This window comes from Rattus norvegicus, chromosome 14 (assembly GCF_036323735.1).
Source record: "Rattus norvegicus strain BN/NHsdMcwi chromosome 14, GRCr8, whole genome shotgun sequence".
NCBI lineage: Eukaryota > Metazoa > Chordata > Mammalia > Rodentia > Muridae > Rattus > Rattus norvegicus.
Genome location: NC_086032.1, coordinates 44,889,729 through 44,914,547, shown reverse-complemented (window position 1 = coordinate 44,914,547; position 24,819 = coordinate 44,889,729). Strand labels below are relative to the sequence as shown.

The 24,819-nt window shown below is 40.9% G+C and overlaps 1 protein-coding gene across 3 annotated transcripts in view; it reads left to right on the top strand.

The window, feature by feature from the left end:
• The window catches only part of Nwd2 (NACHT and WD repeat domain containing 2), a 191,340-nt gene that overhangs the window by 110,415 nt on the left and 56,106 nt on the right, over nucleotides 1-24,819 (top strand). For 2 of the 3 annotated variants that reach the window (XM_039092752.2, XM_063273828.1), the window contains exon 3: nucleotides 1,504-1,620. In XM_039092752.2, the coding sequence (XP_038948680.1) occupies nucleotides 1,504-1,620 (117 nt within the window). The remainder of the gene's footprint in view (nucleotides 1-1,503; nucleotides 1,621-24,819) is intronic. The other variant, XM_039092753.2, reaches the window with a different exon arrangement.

Below are 24,819 nucleotides of genomic sequence, written 5' to 3'. Positions count from 1 at the left end.
AACTCAGTGACAAGCATATGCTGTTTCTCCACTGTCCAGCCTACGAGTCAGCAGTTACAGAACCAGGGAGCCCTTGAGAAACTGAATATTGCATTTTCATTTGTTCATCATTAATTTTAAATCATTCCAGCTAGTGATTCTCCAATTAATCAGTAGAATTATTATGTCCTTGCCAACTATCACTTCCCTCCTTACTAATGTGTGGTTAAACCTTACAATGTAGTTTAAATAGTGTTCCTCAAATCAATGGGAGAGTTTTCAGATAGGCTGGAAGTCCTGGAATGGACTCTGTGGAAGTAGTTTTAGGAGATTTATTGTCTGTGTGGGCTTTGGAAATGCAGTTATAGATACTGCAGTCCACCAGCATGGACACTGGGATCCTAATTCTGTGTTCCTCACAACTGAACAGCAAGCACTCTTCACCAGTGAACCAGGTCACTCCCCTGCCCTTTCCTCATGGAAATATTTATTAGAGAAATACTGTCTTTAACTTAAAACCTCAAATTCATGATGTCAGATGTCTACTAGAAACACAACTAATGTGGGAACCACAGCCAAAAACCAGGGAGCACACAAAATCTCTGGAATCTGCTTGTATCACAGAGGACTCCCCTTCTGTTTACCCCTCACCCAAGCCCATGTCAGGGCCTGTAAGAGAGGCAGGAAGTTTCTTTTCCCTGATGTGGGGAGAGCAGAAGGGAAGGAAAAGCAAAAACCTTCAAAGCCTCAGGCAGAAACAGTTGCTTTATGCAGATAGTGCTGAGTAAAGGGAACAGGATCCCCCTGCTGATGAACTGACTTCTGAAAGTTGTTTCAGACTAACAGAACCTTCCCAAGGAGTGTTTGAAGTCAGGACATAGAGGCCCCCATTATCTTCCTCTCTCAGTACAGCATACCTTTCTGTTTTCCAACAAGGTTCTTCAGATATGTATTGATGAAAGCCAAATTGTTCCCAGATAAAACAGATGTAGTCAAAATATCTATCCTCTGGAATAAAGTGTGGTATTAACAGGAAAGGGGGGGGTTCTTTTTTTCTTTTCTAAAGAAACATGGGTATTTAGTGACAGATCTGGCTCTCTTCTTATATCAGTATTCACAGTACATAATAACTTACAGTGTGATTTTTTTCAAAAGCAATGTGGTAAACTTATCCCAGATACAATCATTTTTGCTAGTGTAATGTAATTAAATGCTACACTACAAAACCTTTGACATTTAACATTTCCTTTTCTCCAGGCTTGTGTGATTCCTATATCAGAAACAAAATAAAAAATTCAGTGCTCATTCCCAAACCATCATGGAGTAAAGACATGTCTCTTTAGATAGAACTTGAAAATCAGTGCTCACCGCACCCCCCCAGTACCCATCCACCAAGGAAACCCATGCTACAGAGAGAAAAGTGGACAGTGCCATTAACTTGACATTGTGAGCAAGACTAAAGTCCACAGGTAAATTTAATTTCCTTGCAGGGGAATTAACACTGCTTCATCCATTTTTCCGCAGGTCATAGATCTGTACTGGGGAGTTGAGGAAGATGAATGGGACAGCCCCGAGCTGCAGAAGATGCGCATGAAGCTGCTGGAGGAGTGCTTGAAAAGTTCTGCAGGTCCATGTTTTGTTGTGGGTATAAAAACACTAATGCTTTCTTCTATTCAGTCATGAGAATGTTCAAATGTGTGCTCATTGGTGGGGGTTAGGTTTCTGGGTTTCGTTTTATTGTTGTTTGTTTGTTTTTGTTTGTTCCAAGAGGAAGATTTCTTAAATATTTATTTTAAAGAAATTTAACTGTCTTCTTATCTACACATGTAAAAGGGAAAAATATCTCTCCAGCTTTTCACAAGGAATGTTACAGATGAATGGTGAAATTGTTGAAATATTCATGGCTAGAATGACTGGAGTTGACTGGCTATCCAGCTTGCAATCAGCAATAAGGATGGCTCTCTCAGTCCTGCCATAACTAACATAGCTTCCCCTGTCTAGCTGCATGATTTAGACTGTTACAGTATCTTTTTATTCCCCCAATATTTCTTTAAATACAATGGCTGAAAGATTTCGTAAAGTCAACCAAACATGCTAGTCAAACCCAACAGGAAATGGTACCTCATGAATTTGTGTCTACAGTGATTTCCAGACTGAGGTTCACTACAAGCGTCAAACATGTCAACAAAGTCTTTTCATGAAGAGCATCACTATTAGCTAAGTGTGCTGTTCTGAAGAGGGCATCCTCCTCTATGTAAGCACTGTGGTAGTGGTATAAGGAGATCAGTTCTTTAGTGGGTGAATGTACAAAATCACTTCCACACCTTGTATAAGAAAGCCGTATCTTGAATCCAAAACATGTCTAGTCATCCATGGGAGCTGAAACAGGATGCTCTGAGACATAACCATCATGGTGGGAAATATGGCAGCAGGAAGGCAGACATGTCCTGGAGAAGTAGTTGGGAGCTTACACTTTGAGATGATAACACAAGGCAGAGTGAGAGCCAAATATAGAATGAATGGGGTTTTGAAACCTCAAAAAGTATTCCTCTCTCAGAGCCCCCAAGTGACACACTTCCTCCAGCAAGGCCACACCCCTTCAAAAAGCCACACCTCTTAATCCTTCCCAAACTGTTCCACCAACTGAGACCAAGCATTCAAACATATGAGCCTGAGAGGACCATTCTCACTCAAACTACCACAGTATTTCTATAAGAGAGTTTTTAATGTTAGTTTGTCTATCCATACTCATTCAGATATACATACTAGACCCTGCAGTGATTTCAGACCTGACTGGCTGGTGGGAAAGTTCTTACCAAAGACAATGAATTGAATTAAGGTTTGTATGTTTCAGGGGCTGTTGTTAATATTGGACATGTGCCAGGGTAAGGTATGTGGTAGTGTCTTTGGGGTGCCAGATTCTCTTGATTCAAACTTATCAATGAGCTAAGACAATAAGATTCCCCACCCTCTTGAAGCATGTATCTTTATGTGGCTAGAAGTAGAAAGGGGCAAGCAAAAACCTAAATATAATAACATGTCAGATAGTGATCAGCACAATAGAGGAAATACTCAGAAAGAGGAGAGATTATGATATCAATGGGAGACCATGAAAGGAAAATGGGGTGAGAAAGAACCAGGCTGATATTGTAGATTAGAGATCTTCAAGGGGTGGCTCTCAGGCATGTCCTTGGCATGTTCAGGGCACAGCAAGCAGGCCACTGTGCCTGGAAGAATGGGAGCAAAGGAGGAAGATACAGGAATGAGGGACTTTAAATTTATTTTTAAAAGTATTGTGCATCCTTGTGCTCAGTATAATTAGGAACCATCAATCTCATAAAGAAAATAGTATTAAGAGAATAAATATTCCACTTTTACTCTGAGTGACAAAGGAAGTCAAAGAAATGTGTTGAACAAATTGGGGGAAAATGATCCTACTGATCTCTTAAGAACCATCTTACTGTGGGTCCAGAGTAGAACTGGGACACACAGACCTTAATGCACAGGAGAAACATACCTGGTTTAGGGATTTGCAGAATAGATAGATGATAACAGTGACTTAAGTTTAGGGTGAAGATCTGTCTGGAGTGTATCAGTGACCTCAGTCTTGGAAAAATGTCTGTCTGGAGTGTATCACCAGCTACACCACTGTTGTGGTTTCAATGAGAAGTGTTCCCCAAAAACTCCCATGGTCCCCAGCTGGTTGGGCTGGTTGGGGTTGTCATCCAACTCTTAATGAATAGAGGCTTACTAAAGGAAATATGTCACTAGGCTCAAACTTTGAGGGTTTAGAGCCTTGACCAACTTCCAGTTCATTGTTTCAGTGATTAAAATGAAGGCCCACAGCTTCCTTCTACTGTCATCTCTGCTGCTCATTGCCATGATTCCCCACCATGATACATCCTCATCCTTCTGTAACCAGACATCAAATAAGTTTGCTTTCTTAAGTTGCTTTTGGTCATGGTGTTTTTCACAATAGTAAAGTACCTAATATTAGCTATCCTCAAAGTAAATAATACAACGAGATACGCTAAAGCAGGGGAGATGGGAGAGAAATCCAAGCCCCAAAACACAGGTCAGATTAAATCCCTTGATGGTCACAAGGCTAGATTGGAGAAGTCAACCATCATATATACCTCATGACGATTCAGGTGTCATTTTCTTTTTTTTTTTTAATCGTTATTAATTTGAGTATTTCTTATTTACATTTTGATTGTTATTCCCTTTCCCGGTTTCAGGGCCAACATCCCCCTAACTCCTCCAACTCCCCTTCTATATGGGGTTCCCCTCCCTATCCTCCCCCCATTACTGCCCTCTCCACAACAATCACGTTCACTGGGGGTTCAGTCTTGGCAGGACCAAGGGCTTCCCCTTCCACTGGTGCTCTTACTAGGATATTCATTGCTACCTATGAGGTTGGAGCCCAGGGTCAGTCCATGTATAGTCTTTGGGTAGTGGCTTAGTCCCTGGAAGCTCTGATTGGTTGGCATTGTTGTTCATATGGAGTCTCAAGCCCCTTCAAGCTCTTTCAGTCCTTTCTCTGATTCCTTCAACAGGGGTCCCGTTCTCAGAACAGTGGTTTGCTGCTGGCATTCTCCTATGTATTTGATGTATTCTGGGTGTGTCTCTCAGGAGAGATCTACATCCAGTTACTGTCGGCCTGCACTTCTTTGCTTCATCCATCTAATCTAGTTTGGTGGCTGTATATGTATGGGCCACATGTGGAGCAGGCTCTGAATGGGTGTTCCTTCTGCCTCTGTTCTAAACTTTGCCTCCCTATTCCCTGCCAAGGGTATTCTTCTTCCCCTTTTAAAGAAGGAGTGAAGCATTCGCATTTTGGTCATCCCTCTTGAGTTTCATGTATTCTGTGCATCTAGGGCACTTCAAGCATATGGGCTAATAGCCACTTATCAATGAGTACATACCATGTGTGTTTTTCTGTGATTGGGTTACATCACTCAGGATGATATTTTCCAGTACCATCCATTTGCCTATGAATTTCATAAAGTCATTGTTTTGGATAGCTGAGTAATATTCCATTGTTTAAATGTGCCACATTTTCTGTATCCATTCCTCTGTTGAAGGGCATCTGGGTTCTTTCCAGCTTCTGGCTATTATAAATAAGGCTGCTATGAACATAGTAGAGCACGTGTCTTGTTATAGGTTGGGGCATCCTTTGGGCATATACCTAAAAGAAGTATAGCTGGGTCCTCAGGTCGTTCAATATCCAATTTTCTGAGCAATCTCCAGACTGATTTCGAGAATTGTATCAGTCTGCAATCCCACCAACAATGGAGGAGTGTTCCTCTTTCTCCACATCCTCGCAAGCATTTGCTGTCACCTGAGTTTTTGATCTTAGCCTTTCTCACTGGTGTGAGGTGAAATCTCAGGGTTGTTTTGATTTGCATTTCCATCATCACTAAATATGTCAAACATTTCTTTAGGTGTTTCTCAGCCATTCGGCATTCCTCAGCTGTGAATTCTTTGTTTAGCTCTGAACTCCATTTTTTAATAGGGTTATTTGTCTCCCTGCAGTCTAACTTCTTGAATTCTTTGTATATTTTGGATATAATCCTTCTATCTGTTGTAGGATTGGTAAAGATCTTTTCCCAATCTGTTGGTTGCCATTTTGTCCTAACAGTGTCCTTTGCCTTACAGAAGCCTTGCAGTTTTATGAGATCCTATTTGTCGATTCTTGATCTTACAGCATAAGCCACTGGTGTTTTGTTCAGGAAATTGTCTCCAGTGCCCAACTGTTCTAGATGCTTTCCTACTTTTTCTTCTATTAATTTGAGTATACCTAGTTTGATGTGCAGATCCTTGAAAAATCACTTGTAGCTATTCATTTCAATAGCATGTTAGTGGAAGAATGAATAATTTAAGGAATGAATAATTGTGGCAGGTTCTAAGAGTAAAGGTTGACTGGCAGGACATCATCAACATCGTTCACCCTTCCTTCATCTATCTCCTTGTTACACATCTAACCTCATAGCCGCCATGAGGAAGCCCTGCAGTTAGGTAGAAGATTATTTACCCTAATGATCCTAAATTACACAAGGCTAGTCTTGGTGTTTATAGGGGAGAGTACATCTCCTAGCTTTTCCTGTTGTAACTATGGTAACTAAGTGGTGACAGCTCATTTGTGTCACTCATGAGCCACAGTTTCCTTGCCTTTAGATATTTTCACAAATGCTGGTGCCCCTGCAGGATATGAAGCTTAACATGATAGTTCCCTGAAGGCTAAAGGTTTTGTAAGAAAATTTGCCATTGTTGAATGAAGAATGATTCACAGATGCTATCTTACGTTCAATACAAAAAAATTCCAGAGCCAGGCAAAGCTTTCATTTGGAATAATCAGGAGTCCCCAGGGGCACTGGGCTGAAACACTAAATGTGCTTGACTCTGAATTTTATGTCCATTGATATGCAGACTAGGCTACTAATAGATCGTTATTTTTTATAGGGTTTTATTACAAAGAGTACAAGAGGCTAGAATTGGGGTGCTGATCCTGACCTCTGAGATTAATTCAGGAGACACAGTAGAGAACAGACATCAGTGCTGAAGCAGACAGAATCTGCATAATGAGTAAAAGGGGAAACAGCCCCAAAGGCCCTGTGGTTTCATTTCTGGCTCATACAAGTGAGGAGAGGCCTCTCTATGCTCAGTTAACTCCATAAAGATGAGGAGACAATAATAGAAAGAACCAACTTTAAAGTTGTATTATGAGGCTCAATCTGCTAATACAAATCTGAGTTTCTGTACAGTGTAAAGGTTTACAATCCCTATTAGCAGACTGTGATTTCATGTATAGTGAGCAATTATGCCATATGGAACATCTTTCTCTTTAAAGATGTTACTGATAAAAGGCGTGTTTATTCCCATGCTGAGTGTGTAGTTCACAAGGTCCATGGTTACTCATTACATCTTAAAAGCAAAAATTAGGTAAACAAGCAAAACAAAAGTTACATAGGAAATCAGCAAGAATGGCAATGAAATTATATCAAATTAAAAGTTTCTGCACAGCGAAAGAAAATAATTCAGAAGAGACTATTACAGAATAGGAGAAGCATATTTCCCTGCTATTAATCTGATACAGGATTATCAGTCAGAATTTGGTTTAAAATAAAGGTAACCCAAATAAAATGTTAAATGATGTCAAAAGATATCTCTTAAAAGAAAATGTTGTCATGCATAATAAATAAATACAAAGACTTAGCATTTTATCCACCTGTAGGTACAAATCAAGTCTACGATAAAATTTCATCTTATTTCATTTAAAATGTCTATTATCAAAAGTAAATTTAAAACTTATCAAAGCTGGTATCAGTGTGGGGTGAAGGAACTTTAAATACTGTTGGTGGGAAAGTAAGTAGGTCCAGCTACTATGGAAAACAGCAAGGGAGTTCAATCACAGATACCAGTTAGGAGAATTCTTAACTACTGGCAAAGCTTTCATTGCATCTGGCCATTCTTGAGTAAACATCTGCCTGAAGTAGACTCAACATATAAAAGACATACTTATTAAGTACCAGTGAGATAACTTAGTCTGTCATCAAAACTCTTGCTGCACAAGCCTAACTCCACATAGCTGTCCCCTGGCCTCCATACATGTGTCATGCTATGTGTGTGTCTATACATATATATATCATGCACAAGTACATACAATGGACTATTTGTTGTAGTAATTTTCTTAATCTCGATCATGGGTTTCTACCCACCTTTGATCATTCAGTTCTCAGATAAAAGACATGAAACTTCTATATTTAATGATAAGTCTTAATCAGCACTAACACTGGGCAGGTATCTACCCTCTATGCTACTATGTCTACTTCCCTGCCAATAACCATGAAATATGACTTGCCATATTCCATCTGGGCCACTCTTAGTCAAACTGGCCAACCCTCATGGCCAATTCTCAATGATCATTTACCCCAAGGCATCTCTCTTCTCTCCAACTTTTCTCTCTTCTCTTGTGGTCTTCCTCAGACCCCAAGCCCAAGAACCAAAACCCCACCTACTTCTCTTCTGCCCAGCTATAGGCTGTCAGCATCATTATTCAACCAATAGTTTTAAATAAAGGAGTAATGTCACATAGCATCTGACCTTGGGGACCGGTATTGACATTACCATACACAGTAATAAAACAAACATCAACAACTATTACTCAGTCACACAGAAGAATAAGACTCTTGCCAGTTGCAACAAGATGAGTAGCTCATTGGACATTATGTTGAGTGAACTGAGATGCAGAAAAATAAACCTAATTCATTTTTGTTCATAAAAGTTTAAAAATACAAGGGGGAAAGGGGAGAGTGTTTGAAAGTAGAAAGAGTTCATTACTGTTCTTGAAGGAGAATAATAGAGATAGCATAAAAGAATAGATAATATAATTGTCTTACTATGTATGCATGTGTAGAAATATCACAGCAACTTCCATTAATTTATAGTTTACATAGTAAATTATCATTGTAAAAATGTCTTAACAGCGGATGGAAAGATATCTCAGGTAAGTGCAGTTGTTTTCAACCTGAGCTTGATTCCCAGGAGCCACATGGTAGAAGGATATATCCAACTCCTGAAAGTTGTCCTGTGGCATCCCCCCCACATGCAAGCTATAGAGTACACATACATACACAATAAACAAATGGTGTTGGTGGGGTATAATTCATTCTTCTCTCTTTGAAAATTATAAAATATATGTAACATGTTACTTTGCTAGGCATAATTTCTCTGGATTCTTTTAAATTTATGTATTTTAAGCTGTCCATAAAATCCCATGGAGTCTCCTGTACACCCAGTGTGACAGTTCATTTTATGTCAACCTGACACAAATCATAGTCATTTCAAGTGAGGGAACCTCAGTTGAGAAAGTGCCCCACCAGATTGCCCCACAGGCACAGACATAGTCTGTTTTTCTGACTGATGGTTGCTGTGGGAGGGCAAAACTCAGTGTGGGTAGTGCCATTCCTGGGCGCTGGTCCTGGGTGCTATAAGAAAGCCAGTTGAGTAAGCTTTGAGGGGCAAAGCAGTAAGCAGCACCCCTCTGTGGCCTCTGCTTCTGTCCCTGCCTCCAGGTTTCTGTGGTGCTATGGTGCATATGAACTACTGCCTAGAAATGTAAGACAAAACAAACCCTTTCATCTCCAGAATGTTTTGGTGCACGATGTTTATCACAATAGAAACCCTTAGACACCCAACTTTTATGTGGGTTCTGGGAATCAAACTCATGGCCTCATATTTGCCCAGCAGGCACTTTCAATTTAGCTATCTCTCCAGCTCCCACAACTAGGTCTCTTATTTATGCAGTGTGTGTGTGTGTGTGTGTGTGTGTGTGTGTGTGTGTGTGTTTTTACATATACACTTGTATTTGGGTCCACATGTGTGCAGGTGTGCGTACACGCAGAAACCTGAACAAGGCTGTTGCCATGAATCTTTTGTTATCACTATCTATCTTATTCTTTGAAACACAATCTTTTCTCGGAACCCAGAATTACAGATACTGGCTGATTTTATGTGTCAACTTGACACAAGCTGAAGTTATCACAGAGAAAGGAGCCTCCCTTAAGGAAATGCCCCATGAGATGCACCTGTAAGGCATTTTCTCAATTAATGATCAAGGGTGGGAGGGCCCATTGTGGGTGGTTCCATCCCTGGGCTGGCAGTCCTGGGTTCTATAAGAAAGCAAGCTGAGCAAATCAAGGGAATCAATCCAGTAAGCAGCAGCCCTCCATGGCCTCTGCATCAGCTTCTGCCTCCAGATTCCTACCCTGTGTGAGTTCCAGTCCTGACTTCCTTTGGTGATGAACAGCAATGTGGAAGTGTAAGTTGAATAAACCCTTTCCTCCCCAACTTGCTTCTTGGTCATGACGTTTTCTGCAGGAATAGAAACCCTAAGACAGCGGATCCCGGCCCGCAGCAGCTCTCTGCTCCCAAACCCCGTGAGAGAGAGACCTCACTGCCAGGTCAGGTGGGCACTCCTGAGGCTGCAGAGCAGAGGAGACCACCAACACTGCCCACCCCTGCCCACATCCCTGGCCCAAGAGGCAACTGTATAAGGCCTCTGGGTTCCCGTAGAGGAGGGCCAAGGAGCGGCAGGACCCCTGCACCTGAGACACTGCCGGAACCTGAAGGAAACAGACCGGATAAACAGTTCTCTGCACCCAAATACCGTGGGAGGGAGAGCTGAACCTTTAGAGAGGCAGACACGCCTGGGAAACCAGAAGAGACTGCACTCTGTGCACATCCAGACGCCAGAGGAAAACACCAAACGCCATCTGGAACCATGGTGCACGGAGGCTCCCGGAAAGAGCAGCGCAGATCTTCCCGTTTGCTGCCGCCTCGGAGAGGACTTAGGCAGTACCCCACGAGCAAACTTGAGCCTTGGAACCACAGGTAGGCCCAAATTTCCCCTGCAAGAAACCTGCCTGGTGAACTCAAGACACAGGCCCACAGGAACAGCTGAAGACCTGTAGAGAGGAAAAACTACACGCCCGAAAGCAGAACACTCTGTCCCCATAACTGGCTGAAAGAAAACAGGAAAACAGGTCTACAGCACTCCTGACACACAGGCTTATAGGGCAGTCTAGCCACTGTCAGAAATAGCAGAACAAAGTAACACTAGAGATAATCTGATGGCAAGAGGCAAGCGCAGGAACCCAAGCAACAGAAACCAAGACTACTTGGCATCATCGGAGCCCAATTCTCCCACCAAAATAAACATGGAATATCCAAACACACCAGAAAAGCAAGATCTAGTTTCAAAATCGTATTTGATCATGATGCTGGAGGACTTCAAGAAAGACGTGGAGAACTCCCTTAGAGAACAAGTAGAAGCCTACAGAGAGGAATTGCAAAAATGCCTGAAAGAATTCCAGGAAAACATAAATAAACAAGTAGAAAGCCATAGAGAGGAGACACAAAAATCCCTGAAAGAATTCCAGGAAAACACAATCAAACAGTTGAAGGAATTAAAAACGGAAATAGAAGCAATCAAGAAAGAACACATGGAAACAACCCTGGACATAGAAAATCAAAAGAAAAGACAAGGAGCTGTAGATACAAGCTTCACCAACAGAATACAAGAGATGGAAGAGAGAATCTCAGGAGCAGAAGATTCCATAGAAATCATTGACTCAACTGTCAAAGATAATGTAAACCAGAAAAAGCTACTGGTCCAAAACATACAGGAAATCCAGGACTTAATGAGAAGATCAAACCTAAGGATAATAGGTATAGAAGAGAGTGAAGACTCCCAGCTCAAAGGACCAGTAAATATCTTCAACAAAATCATAGAAGAAAACTTCCCTAACCTAAAAGAAGAGATACCCATAGGCATACAAGAAGCCTACAGAACTCCAAATAGATTGGACCAGAAAAGAAACACCTCCCGTCACATAATAGTCAAAACACCAAATGCACAAAATAAAGAAAGAATATTAAAAGCAGTAAGGGAAAAAGGTCAAGTAACATATAAAGGCAAACCTATCAGAATCACACCAGACTTTTCGCCAGAAACTATGAAGGCCAGAAGATCCTGGACTGATGTCATACAGACCCTAAGAGAACACAAATGCCAGCCCAGGTTACTGTATCCTGCAAAACTCTCAATTAACATAGATGGAGAAACCAAGATATTCCATGACAAAACCAAATTTACACAATATCTTTCTACAAATCCAGCACTACAAAGGATAATAAATAGTAAAGCCCAACATAAGGAGGCAAGCTATACCCTAGAAGAAGCAAGAAACTAATCGTCTTGGCAACAAAACAAAGAGAATGAAAGCACACAAACATAACCTCACATCCAAATATGAATATAACAGGAAGCAATAATCACTATTCCTTAATATCTCTCAACATCAATGGCCTCAACTCCCCAATAAAAAGACATAGATTAACAAACTGGATATGCAATGAGGACCCTGCATTCTGCTGCCTACAGGAAACACACCTCAGAGACAAAGACAGACACTACCTCAGAGTGAAAGGCTGGAAAACAACTTTCCAAGCAAACGGTCAGAAGAAGCAAGCTGGAGTAGCCATTCTAATATCAAATAAAATCAATTTTCAATTAAAAGTCATCAAAAAAGATAAGGAAGGACACTTCATATTCATCAAAGGAAAAATCCACCAAGATGAACTCTCAATCCTCATCTTCGGTTGGTTTATATACAAGTGTGCAATTTCTAGGCTTGAAAGTAAAATGATGCTATCTGGTGCTGGATAGAGGAACCTTATTTTTTATTATGGCAGCTTGCTATTTTTGTAACATGGTGATTTGGTTGAAAACAATAAAGTACAGTAGTAACTGAAAAGAAGAAAAAAAAAGAAACCCTAAGACAACCTCCGTGCCTGGCATTTGTATGGGATCTGAATATTCAAATTTCAGACTTCATGTTTACTAGGCAAGCATCTTATCCACTGGGCCATTTTCCTAGTCCTAACCAAAGTCTCTTTAACACCAAAGTATCTTAACATTTAACATCTTCCTACTCCAAGTTCCTAATGACTTAATGAGACTATGTGTAGGTTCATAGCCCACGTCCACTTTCAGCAATCTGCTGCTTCTTCCTCTACAGATATGTAGGAAGTTTATCATACTGTCCCATTTCAGCTTCCTCCATGGTTTTCTCCCAGACAGTTGAATGATTCAGACAAAATAATCACTAGTCTGGATCTTCCTGGTTGCTGCCGCCGCAGAGAGCTCGTGGGCAGCACCCCACGAGCGAACTTGAGCCTCGGGACCACAGGTAAAACCAACTTTTCTGCTGCAAGAGACCTGCCTGGTGAACTCAGGACACACAAAAGCAGAATTCCTCTAGGACTGGGCACCTCCTGTGTTTACCGGGAGTCCCACACCTGCAGATCCCAGCCCACAGTAGCTCTCTGCTCCCAGACCCTGTGGGAGAGAGACCCCGCCGCCTGGTCAGGTGGGCACTCCTGAGGCTGCAGAGTGGAAGAGACCACCAACACTGCCCACCCCTGCCCACATCCCTGGCCCAAGAGGAAACTGTATAAGGCCTCTGGGTTCCCGTGGGGGAGGGCCCAGGAGCGGCAGGACCGCTGCATCTGAGACACCACCGGAACCTGAAGGAAACAGACCAGATAAACAGTTCTCTGCACCCAAATTCTGTGGGAGGGAGAGCTAAACCTTCAGAGAGGCAGACATGCCTGGGAAACCAGAAGAGACTGCACTCTGCACACACATCTCGGATGCCAGAGGAAAACACCAAACGCCATCTGGAACCCTGGTGCACTGAAGCTCCCGGAAACGGCAGCGCAGATCTTCCTGGTTGCTGCCACCCCACAGAGCTCGTGGGCAGCACCCCGCGAGCAAACTTGAGCCTCGGGACCACAGGTAAGACCAACTTTTCTGCTACAAGAGACCTGCCTGGTGAACTCAATACACAGGCCCACAGGAACAGCTGAAGACCTGTAGAGAGAAAAAACTACACGCCCGAAAGCAGAACACTCTGTCCCCATAACAGGCTGAAAGAAAACTGGAAAACAGGTCTACAGGACTCCTGACACACAGGCTTATAAGGCAGTCTAGCCACTGTCAGAAATAGCAGAACAAAGTAACACTAGAGATAATCTGATGGCGAGAGGCAAGCGCAGGAACCCAAGCAACAGAAACCAAGAATACAGGGCATCATCGGAGCCCAATTCTCCCATCAAAACAAACATGGAATATACAAACACACCAGAAAAGCAAGATCTAGTTTCAAAATCATATTTGATCATGATGCTGGAGGACTTCAAGAAAGACGTGAAGAACTCCCTTAGAGAACAAGTAGAAGCCTACAGAGAGGAATCGCAAAAATGCCTGAAAGAATTCCAGGAAAACATAAATAAACAAGTAGAAACCCATAGAGAGGAGACACAAAAATCCCTGAAAGAATTCCAGGAAAACACAATCAAACAGTTGAAGGAATTAAAAATGGAAATAGAAGCAATCAAGAAAGAACACATGGAAACAACCCTGGATATAGAAAACCAAAAGAAGAGACAAGGAGCTGTAGATACAAGCTTCACCAACAGAATACAAGAGATGGAAGAGAGAATCTCAGGAGCAGAAGATTCCATAGAAATCATTGACTCAACTGTCAAAGATAATGTAAAGCAGAAAAAGCTACTGGTCCAAAACATACAAGAAATCCAGGACTCAATGAGAAGATCAAACCTAAGGATAATAGGTATAGAAGAGAGTGAAGACTCCCAGCTCAAAGGACCAGTAAATATCTTCAACAAAATCATAGAAGAAAACTTCCCTAACCTAAAAGAAGAGATACCCATAGGCATACAAGAAGCCTACAGAACTCCAAATAGATTGGACCAGAAAAGAAACACCTCCCGTCACATAATAGTCAAAACACCAAATGCACAAAATAAAGAAAGAATATTAAAAGCAGTAAGAGAAAAAGGTCAAGTAACATATAAAGGCAGACCTATTAGAATCACACCAGACTTTTCGCCAGAAACTATGAAGGCCAGAAGATCCTGGACTGATGTCATACAGACCCTAAGAGAACACAAATGCCAGCCCAGGTTACTGTATCCTGCAAAACTCTCAATTAACATAGATGGAGAAACCAAGATATTCCATGACAAAACCAAATTTACACAATATCTTTCTACAAATCCAGCACTACAAAGGATAATAAATAGTAAAGCCCAACATAAGGAGGCAAGCTATACCCTAGAAGAAGCAAGAAACTAATCGTCTTGGCAACAAAACAAAGAGAAGAAAAGCACACATACATAACCTCACATCCAAATATGAATATAACAGGAAGCAATAATCACTATTCCTTAGTATCTCTCAACATCAATGGCCTCAACTCCCCAATAAAAAGACATAGATTAGCAAACTGGATATGCAACAAGGACCCTGCATTCTGCTGCCTACAGGAAAAACACCTCAGAGACAAAGACAGACACTACCTCAGAGTGAAAGGCTGGAAAAGAACTTTCCAAGCAAATGGTCGGAACAACCAAGCTGGAGTAGCCATTCTAATATCAGATAAAATCAATTTTCAACTAAAAGTCATCAAAAAAGATAAGGAAGGACACTTCATATTCATCAAAGGAAAAATTTACCAAGATGAACTCTCAATCCTAAATATCTATGCCCCAAATACAAGGGCACCTTCATCCGTAAAAGAAACCTTACTGAAGCTCAAAACACACATTGCACCGCACACAATAATAGTAGGAGATTTCTTTTTTTTTTTTCTTTTTTTTTTTTATTAACTTGAGTATTTCTTATATACATTTCAAGTGTTATTCCCTTTCCCGGTTTCCGGGCAAACATCCCCCTCCCCCCTCCCCTTCCTTATGGGTGTTCCCCTCCCAACCCTCCCCCCACTGCTGCCCTCACCCAACAGTCTAGTTCACTGGGGGTTCAGTCTTAGCAGGACACAGGGCTTCCCTTCCACTGGTGCTCTTACTAGGATATTCACTGCTAACTATGAGGTCAGAGTCCAGGGTCAGTCCATGTATAGTCTTTAGGTAGTGGCTTAGTCCCTGGAAGCTCTGGTTGCTTGGCATTGTTGTACATATGGGGTCTCGAGCCCCTTCAAGCTCTTCCAGTTGTTTCTCTGATTCCTTCAACGGGGTTCCTATTCTCAGTTCAGTGGTTTGCTGCTGGCATTCGCCTCTGTATTTGCTGTATTCTGGCTGTGTCTCTCAGGAGTGATCTACATCCGGCTTAGTAGAGGATTTCAACACCCCACTCTCATCAATGGACAGATCATGGAAACAGAAATTAAACAGAGACGTAGACAGACTAAGAGAAGTCATGAGCCAAATGGACTTAACAGATATTTATAGAACATTCTATCCTAAAGCAAAAGGATATACCTTCTTCTCAGCTCCTCATAGTACTTTCTCCAAAATTGACCATATAATTGGTCAAAAAACGGGCCTCAACAGGTACAGAAAGATAGAAATAATCCCATGCGTGCTATCGGACCACCACGGCCTAAAACAGGTCTTCAATGACAATAAGGGAAGAATGCCCACATATACGTGGAAATTGAACAATGCTCTACTCAATGATAACCTGGTCAAGGAAGAAATAAAGAAAGAAATTAAAGACTTTTTAGAATTTAATGAAAATGAAGGTACAACATACTCAAACTTATGGGACACAATGAAAGCTGTGCTAAGAGGAAAACTCATAGCACTGAGTGCCTGCAGAAAGAGCATATGTCAGCAGCTTGACAGCACACCTAAAAGCTCTAGAACAAAAAGAAGCAAATACACCCAGGAGGAGTAGAAGGCAGGAAATAATCAAACTTAGAGCTGAAATCAACCAAGTAGAAACAAAAAGGACCATAGAAAGAATCAACAAAACCAAAAGTTGGTTCTTTGAGAAAATCAACAAGATGGATAAACCCTTAGCCAGACTAATGAGAGGACACAGAGAGTGTGTCCAAATTAACAAAATCAGAAATGAAAAGGGAGACATAACTACAGATTCAGAGGAAATTCAAAAAATCATCAGATCTTACTATAAAAGCCTATATTCAACAAAACTTGAAAATCTACAGGAAATGGACAATTTCCTAGACAGATACCAGGTACCAAAGTTAAATCAGGAACAGATAAACCAGTTAAACAACCCCATAACTCCTAAGGAAATAGAAGCAGTCATTAAAGGTCTCCCTACCAAAAAGAGCCCAGGTCCAGACGGGTTTAGTGCAGAAATCTATCAAAACTTCATAGAAGACCTCATACCAATATTATCCAAACTATTCCACAAAATTGAAACAGATGGATCACTACCGAATTTCTTCTATGAAGCCACATCTACTCTTATACCTAAACCACACAAAGACCCAACAAAGAAAGAGAACTTCAGACCAATTTCCCTTATGAATATCGACGCAAAAATACTCAATAAAATTCTGGCAAACCGAATCCAAGAGCACATCAAAACAATCATCCACCATGATCAAGTAGGCTTCATCCCAGGCATGCAGGGATGGTTTAATATACAGAAAACCATCAACGTGATCCATTATATAAACAAACTGAAAGAACGGAACCACATGATCATTTCATTAGATGCTGAGAAAGCATTTGACAAAATTCAACACCCCTTCATGATAAAAGTCCTGGAAAGAATAGGAATTCAAGGCCCATACCTAAACATAGTAAAAGCCATATACAGCAAACCAGTTGCTAACATTAAACTAAATGGAGAGAAACTTGAAGCAATCCCACTAAAATCAGGGACTAGACAAGGCTGCCCACTCTCTCCCTACTTATTCAATATAGTTCTTGAAGTTCTAGCCAGAGCAATCAGACAACAAAAGGAGGTCAAGGGGATACAGATCGAAAAAGAAGAAGTCAAAATATCACTATTTGCAGATGATATGATAGTATATTTAAGTGATCCCAAAAGTTCCACCAGAGAACTACTAAAGCTGATAAACAACTTCAGCAAAGTAGCTGGGTATAAAATTAACTCAAATAAATCAGTAGCCTTCCTCTACACAAAAGAGAAACAAGCGGAGAAAGAAATTAGGGAAACGACACCCTTCATAATAGACCCAAATAATATAAAGTACCTCGGTGTGACTTTAACCAAGCAAGTAAAAGATCTGTACAGTAAGAACTTCAAGACACTGAAGAAAGAAATTGAAGAAGACCTCAGAAGATGGAAAGATCTCCCATGCTCATGGATTGGCAGGATTAATATAGTAAAAATGGCCATTTTACCAAAAGCGATCTACAGATTCAATGCAATCCCCATCAAAATTACAATCCAATTCTTCAAAGAGATAGACAGAACAATTTGCAAATTCATCTGGAATAACAAAAAACCCAGGATAGCTAAAACTATTCTCAACAATAAAAGGACTTCAGGGGGAATCACTATCCCTGAACTCAAGCAGTATTACAGAGCAATAGTGATAAAAATTGCATGGTATTGGTACAGAGACAGACAGATAGACCAATGGAATAGAATTGAAGACCCAGAAATGAACCCACACGCCTATGGTCACTTGATTTTTGACAAAGGAGCCAAAACCATCCCATGGAAAAAAGATAGCATTTTCAGCAAATGGTGCTGGTTCAACTGGAGGTCAACATGTAGAAGAATACAGTTCGATCCATGCTTATCACCCTGTACAAAGCTTAAGTCCAAGTGGATCAAGGATCTCCACATCAAACCAGACACACTCAAACTAATAGAAGAAAAACTAGGGAAGCATCTGAAACACATGGGCACTGGAAAAATATTCCTGAACAAAACACCAATGGCTTATGCTCTAAGATCAAGAATCGACAAATGGGATCTCATAAAACTGCAAAGCTTCTGTAAGGCAAAGGACACTATTGTTAGGATAAAATGGCAACCAACAGATTGGGAAAAGATCTTTACCAATCCTACAACAGATAGAGGCCTTATATCCAAAATATACTAAGAACTCAAGAAGTTAGACCGCAGGGAGACAAATAACCCTATTATAAAATGGGGTTCAGAGCTAAACAAACAATTCACAGCTGAGGAATACCGAATGGCTGAGAAACACCTAAAGAAATGTTCAACATCTTTAGTCATAAGGGAAATGCAAATCAAAACAACCCTGAGATTTCACCTCACACCAGTGAGAATGGCTAAGATCAAAAACTCAGGTGACAGCAGATGCTGGCAAGGATGCGGAGAAAAAGGAACACTCCTCCATTGTTGGTGGGATTGCAGACTGGTACAACCATTCTGGAAATCAGTCTGGAGGTTCCTCAGAAAATTGGACATTGAACTGCCTGAGGATCCAGCTATACCTCTCTTGGGCATATACCCAAAAGATGCCCCAATATATAAAAAAGACACGTGCTCCACTATGTTCATCGCAGCCTTATTTATTATAGCCAGAAGCTGGAAAGAACCCAGATGCCCTTCAACAGAGGAATGGATACAGAAAATGTGGTACATCTACACAATGGAATATTACTCAGCTATCAAAAACAACGACTTTATGAAATTCATAGGCAAATGGTTGGAACTGGAAAATATCATCCTGAGTGAGCTAACCCAATCACAGAAAGACATACATGGTATGCACTCAGTGATAAGTGGCTATTAGCCCAAATGCTTGAATTACCCTAGATACCTGGAACAAATGAAACTCAAGATGGATGATCAAAATGTGAATGCTTCACTCCTTCTTTAAAAGGGGAACAAGAATACTCTTGGCAGGGAAGAGAGAGGCAAAGATTAAAACAGAGACTGAAGGAACACCCATTCAGAGCCTGCCCCACAGGTGGCCCATACATATACAGCCACCCAATTAGACAAGATTGATGAAGCAAATTAGTGCAGACCGACAGGAGCCGGATGTAGATCGCTCCTGAGAGACACAGCCAGAATACAGCAAATACAGAGGCGAATGCCAGCAGCAAACCACTGAGCTGAGAATAGGATCCCCGTTGAAGGAATCAGAAAAAGAACTGGAAGAGCTTGAAGGGGCTCAAGACCCCATATGTACAACTATGCCAAGCAACCAGAGCTTCCAGGGACTAAGCCACTACCTAAAGACTATACATGGACTAACCCTGGACTCTGACCTCATAGGTAGCAATGAATATCCTAGTAAGAGCACCAGTGGAGGGTCTGGGGGTTTAGCTCAGTGGTAGAGTGCTTACCTAGGAAGCGCAAGGCCCTGGGTTCGGTCCCCAGCTCTGAAAAAAAGAACCAAAAAAAAAAATGAGCACCAGTGGAAGGAGAAGCCCTGGGTCCTGCTAAGACTGAACCCCCAGTAAACTAGACTTTTGGGGGGACAGCAGCAGTGGGGGGAGGGTTGGGAGGGGAACACCCATAAGGAAGGGGAGGGGGGAGGGGGATGTTTGCCCGGAAACCGGGAAAGGGAATAACACTTGAAATGTATATAAGAAATACTCAAGTTAATAAAAAAAATCAGTGTCTAACATAATTTTTCTACATGCTGCATTTTTGTTCTCTGTATAAATTGTTCGAGCGTGTCTTTCTTTTAACCCTGCATATTTCTCTTCCAACTTATCATAAAAATGTATGCAGTAGTAAGAAAAGAAGTGAACAGATTTCAGTCTGCCCTGTTGTTTAGGAAATGCATTGTGATTTAGCAAGATTCCTTTTAAATTTACAGGCAGATGAAAATCTATGCTATGCAAGATTATCCTTGAGCATTCTATGTGTGAATGTTGGCATCTTTTTTATATACACAATGCATAATTATAAGTGAGGATGTCTGAGAGGGTGCTTAAATCTCATTAACATTTTATTTTCTCTCAATCAAAGATGAGATACTTCTGAGGTATACTATAAGTAATAAAGTAATCCATAAATCACAAAAAAATAAAAATAAAAAATAATCACTTGTCTGAAAAAAATACCTTTCTCTAGTAGAAATTGAAGCTACATTGACCATGGCTTTATTAAGATTATTTGAGTCGACTATTACATTTCATAATAAACTTGGATGTTTCCATTTAATTTCTGTGAGCAGAAAAACCTGAAGCTTCAAAAACCTGTACTAGACACTGCCAGAAACTTGAATTACAAAAACATACAAAAACATGCCCTACTTCCCAGCACTTCCCTGATATCTCCTTACAATACATCAGTCAACCAACCAGAGGTCCATTTTCTATATGATTCTAGAAAAACACAGTTGTTCATTCAAAAAGACTCTGTCAAGTTCTCTGACCTAGCAGCCCACTAGTTAAGTCCTCTTAAGCACTGGCTAAGTGTGGAGGGGGCATGCAAGGAGTTAGTAGAATAATGCAGTGTTATACTAATGCTATGATTAAAAAGTAGATATTAAAGATGTATTCTACTCTATGGTTCAGAGAATTTCCTGGAAGAACCAGTCCTTGATGTGATACTGAAAAGACTAAGAGCAAAGTCCAGATGTGGAGCAGAAGAAAGGAGGTATTGACTCCCCAGAGACCAGAAGTTTCTGGATAGATGCAGAATACATAGCACTTTGGAACATGAGACAAGAAATGTAGTTTCAGGCTACTGGCCAAGTTGGTTATCTTTCTGCTGGTCTGATAAACCCCTGTGATGGAAGCAATTTACAGAAGAAAGAATGTATTGGGCTTAGGCTCCAGAGGGATAAGAACCTGTCATGACAGGAAGTCATGACAGAAAGCAGCAGGCATGGCAAGAGAAAGAGCACACCCTCCAACAGCAAACAAGAAGCAGAAAGAGTGTGCCAAAAGTAGGGTGAGGTGAGGCTATGAACTCTCAAAGCCCATTCCCAGGGATAGATTTCCTCCAAGGCCATATCTCCTAAACCTCCCCTGACAGTGCCACCTACTGGTGACTAAGAATTCAAATGCCTGAGCCTATAGGGCCATTTCTCATCCACACTGGCACAACACCTAAGGAAATTTCAGCCTCAATTTGTGAACAGAACAGAGGATATCAGTAAAGTGGGAAAGCTGGAGGTGAAAGTCCTAACTGGGAACATGACTAATGTCCTAAGTCAAGGGGAAGATCTCATGGAATGGCATGAGCTGAAATAGAGGCAGGCACAGATGAGAGACATTTCCTAGAGACCCAGTGAGAATTTAAGTCTGGGGTTGAGAAGCTAAGGGTGAGTCAAGGTGATCATGCTAACACGTTGGTGATTAGCTCTTTTCTCCATCCCATCCTCACAACACCAAAGCATGTGTGATGTCATGTGTTGCTGTTGAAAATCATATAATATAATCATTTGCTGAAAGTGAAGTCTATATTATCTGACAGGAAACACATGTAGGATTCCTTACTGCTGCCACAGAGTTCTCTTCATAATTCTCTAAACTAAGAGGAAAGTGAAACTGATCTTTAGAGCCTTGCTCCCTCCCTCTAGTTCCAGTTCATGGATTGGGTTCTTTCCCTTTGGTTCCTGTTGTAATTTCTTTTTTTTTCTTTTTTTAGGAACTGGGGACCGAACCCAGGGCCTTGTGCTTGCTAGGCAAGCGCTCTACCACTGAGTTAAATCCCCAACCCCCCCTGTTGTAATTTCTTATTGCTATGGTAAAACACCTGACAGAAACAATGTGAAGATGTGTCAGGTCCGAATTGAACCTCCTCCAGGACCTCTTGAATGAGACCCATGGAGACTGTGATCAATGCAAAAGCAAGAGGAGTTTAATCATTCCGACATATCAGAGTCATCCCACTTCAAAGGGAGACAACCCTGAGCAGACTGTAATAGAGAGGTACATACCTTGCAAACAATTGGTGCAAAATTCAAACAATTTGAGGCAGAATTTGCACAGTGGTAACTAAGCAGAGTACTATGTGCATTTGGTGGATCGAAATGACTTTCAGAACGATTCAGTGTACCATTCAGGACTTTGAGTTGGGAGTCAGGTAGCTCTGTGTGACAGTTTGGCTTGTAGCTGTTCTAAGAACTAAACCAGCTTTTTTCTTCCTGGAAGGGAGGGGTCCTTGTGCTCAGAGGTTTGTGGTGGGAATTTTCCCACTGGCCCCAGATTGGCCCCAACTCTGTCTCTTTCAGATGGAAGGGTTTCTTCTGCCTTGCACTTTTAGAAGAAATAGTCTGTCATAGCAGCAGAAGACATGACAGTGTAAACATGTAGTAGCTGCAGCTGTTCATATTGTGTCTGCAATGGGAAAACCAAGAGAGATAAATGCTGGATCTCTGCTAGCTTCTTCATGAAGTATAAAACCCATGAGGTATTCCTAACACAGTCTGAGGATTGTTTTATTGTGTTTCATTTTTTCCATTTTTATTCAGTTCAGGATGCTGGGACATGGATGGATCCTTCTTCCTCACTTAAACCTTTCAGGACATGCCCAGAGGTGTATCTCCTAGGTGATTTTACAGCCCCGTGAAGTTGACAATGACATCAGAGCAATATGTATATTTATCACTCTCCTCTGTGGGATTATGGACACTCAGAAAGCATTGTATCTCTGTCCTTTATTCCCCAGACCAAGAATAAATGTTGAGCCACATTAGCACATGGGTACAGTATTGGTTTTCGCTGTTCTTCTTTAAAACTCCAGGGAAGAAATAATTTTGTGCATCTACTCCAATGGTTCAATGTGAAGAAAAAGCTGAAGATGAATGTCAGAGCAAGCAGCCTCATCCTGGGGAAAGTGTGCAGATGAAGGAGAGGGGTTGTGAGACTTCCCAACTCTACAGCCCTTTATTTACGGCTCTCCGTAGAGTCCCCAAAGTACTAAGAAGTCCCTCTGATTCTTTTCTTGCCTCTTTCAATAGCACACTGGTTGTGCAGATGTAACTGTAGAAATGCAAATGGATCCCTATTTCTTTCTAGATTCAATGTGAGACATCCTAAGGCACCTGCACAGCCACTCTGTGGATCTGAACTGAACAGTTCAAAGCAACTTGAATTTCTGAATATTTCTAATTCCTTACCCCAAATTATACCAGGCTCATAGATTTTTGTCAGCCTTAAAAGAGATAGCTGAATAAGCATTTGAAAGAGTCTGGATTATGTTCATGTGAAAATAGACATTAATTGGCTTCCAACTTGAATCAGTTATAAATACCGAGGTGACCCTGATTAACCATCAGCAGGGAAGCAATTGTATCTTAATTGACTGTGGCAGGCTCAGTGAAGTACTAGACTCAGCTTTCTCCATAATGTAGCAGATGAGATAAGCTTTAGAAGAGTCTCTGTTAGTCATCATATCTGTCTCCATACCTCATTTCTTCAAGACAGAAGGAATAATGAGGCCAAAGCCTAACTATAAAAATTTCAAGCTAACTTTGGATTTAACTTAGTTTTTATAACTACATTATCTGGGATGAACCTGCCACTGATTAAATTCAAGGGATAACCCATTTTAGTCCAGTCTTTAATGGTGGACCCTATACAGTGTAAGCCATACTCAAGGTCTTGATAACACACAGCTTTGGCTACATAACCACTACACAACATAGTAGAATAACCCAGAAGCACAAATTTAGTGAAGACAAATTCTCTCTCTCTCTCTCTCTCTCTCTCTCTCTCTCTCTCTCTCTCACACACACACACACACACACAGAGAGAGAGAGAGAGAGAGAGAGAGAGAAGACATTGCAATCAATAAGTACAGCTTTACTTTTTATTGATTTATTTTCTAATCTTCTCTGAAGTATGACCAGTATAACTGGTTGATTTGATGACGTTCCAAAACCAGAAGGCTATTCCCATGAATTTCATCTGGCACAATATACAACCCTTCCCTTGTTCAAATTAACTCTGTTGAAGTTTCTCAGGAAGTTAAGGAAAGGAGTGAGCCTCCTTTTTCTCACTTTTCTTGCATAACCCAGGTCTATGGTGACTATGGGGACAGAAGCAGGCCCATATTTCTATGTGGTACCAGTCTGCTCCACTCGCTCCTCATTTTGATATCACAGAAGGATGGAAAGAATTTAGTGTTATCTGCTTCTTTGCCCCAGTAGATAAAATGTAAAATGTATATGCAGTTTCTCTGAGTTTCCCTGAAGTTCAGAACAATATTGTATTAAAAGTTTCCTTGGGGCAAAGAAATAAATTCTTACAATGGCAAGTCTTTTGTATTTTAAAACTTTCCTTTTATAGTTAAATAGATTAGTAATCATGGTATGATAGTCATAAAGTAAGAAAAAATATTGCACATAAATTTTAACAAATCAACAGGTCATTTCTGCTCTTGAAATATGATGCATTTTAATAAGGCAATTAGGAATGCCATTATTATATAGAATATACTAAAATATGGAACTATGGAATCTTAAAACCATTGTTAGCTTAAATTAAAGTTTTGCCTGGATAATTGTGCATTTAAATAGCTTTTCATTTGTATCTTATTTTACTTAATACATTTATTATTCTACC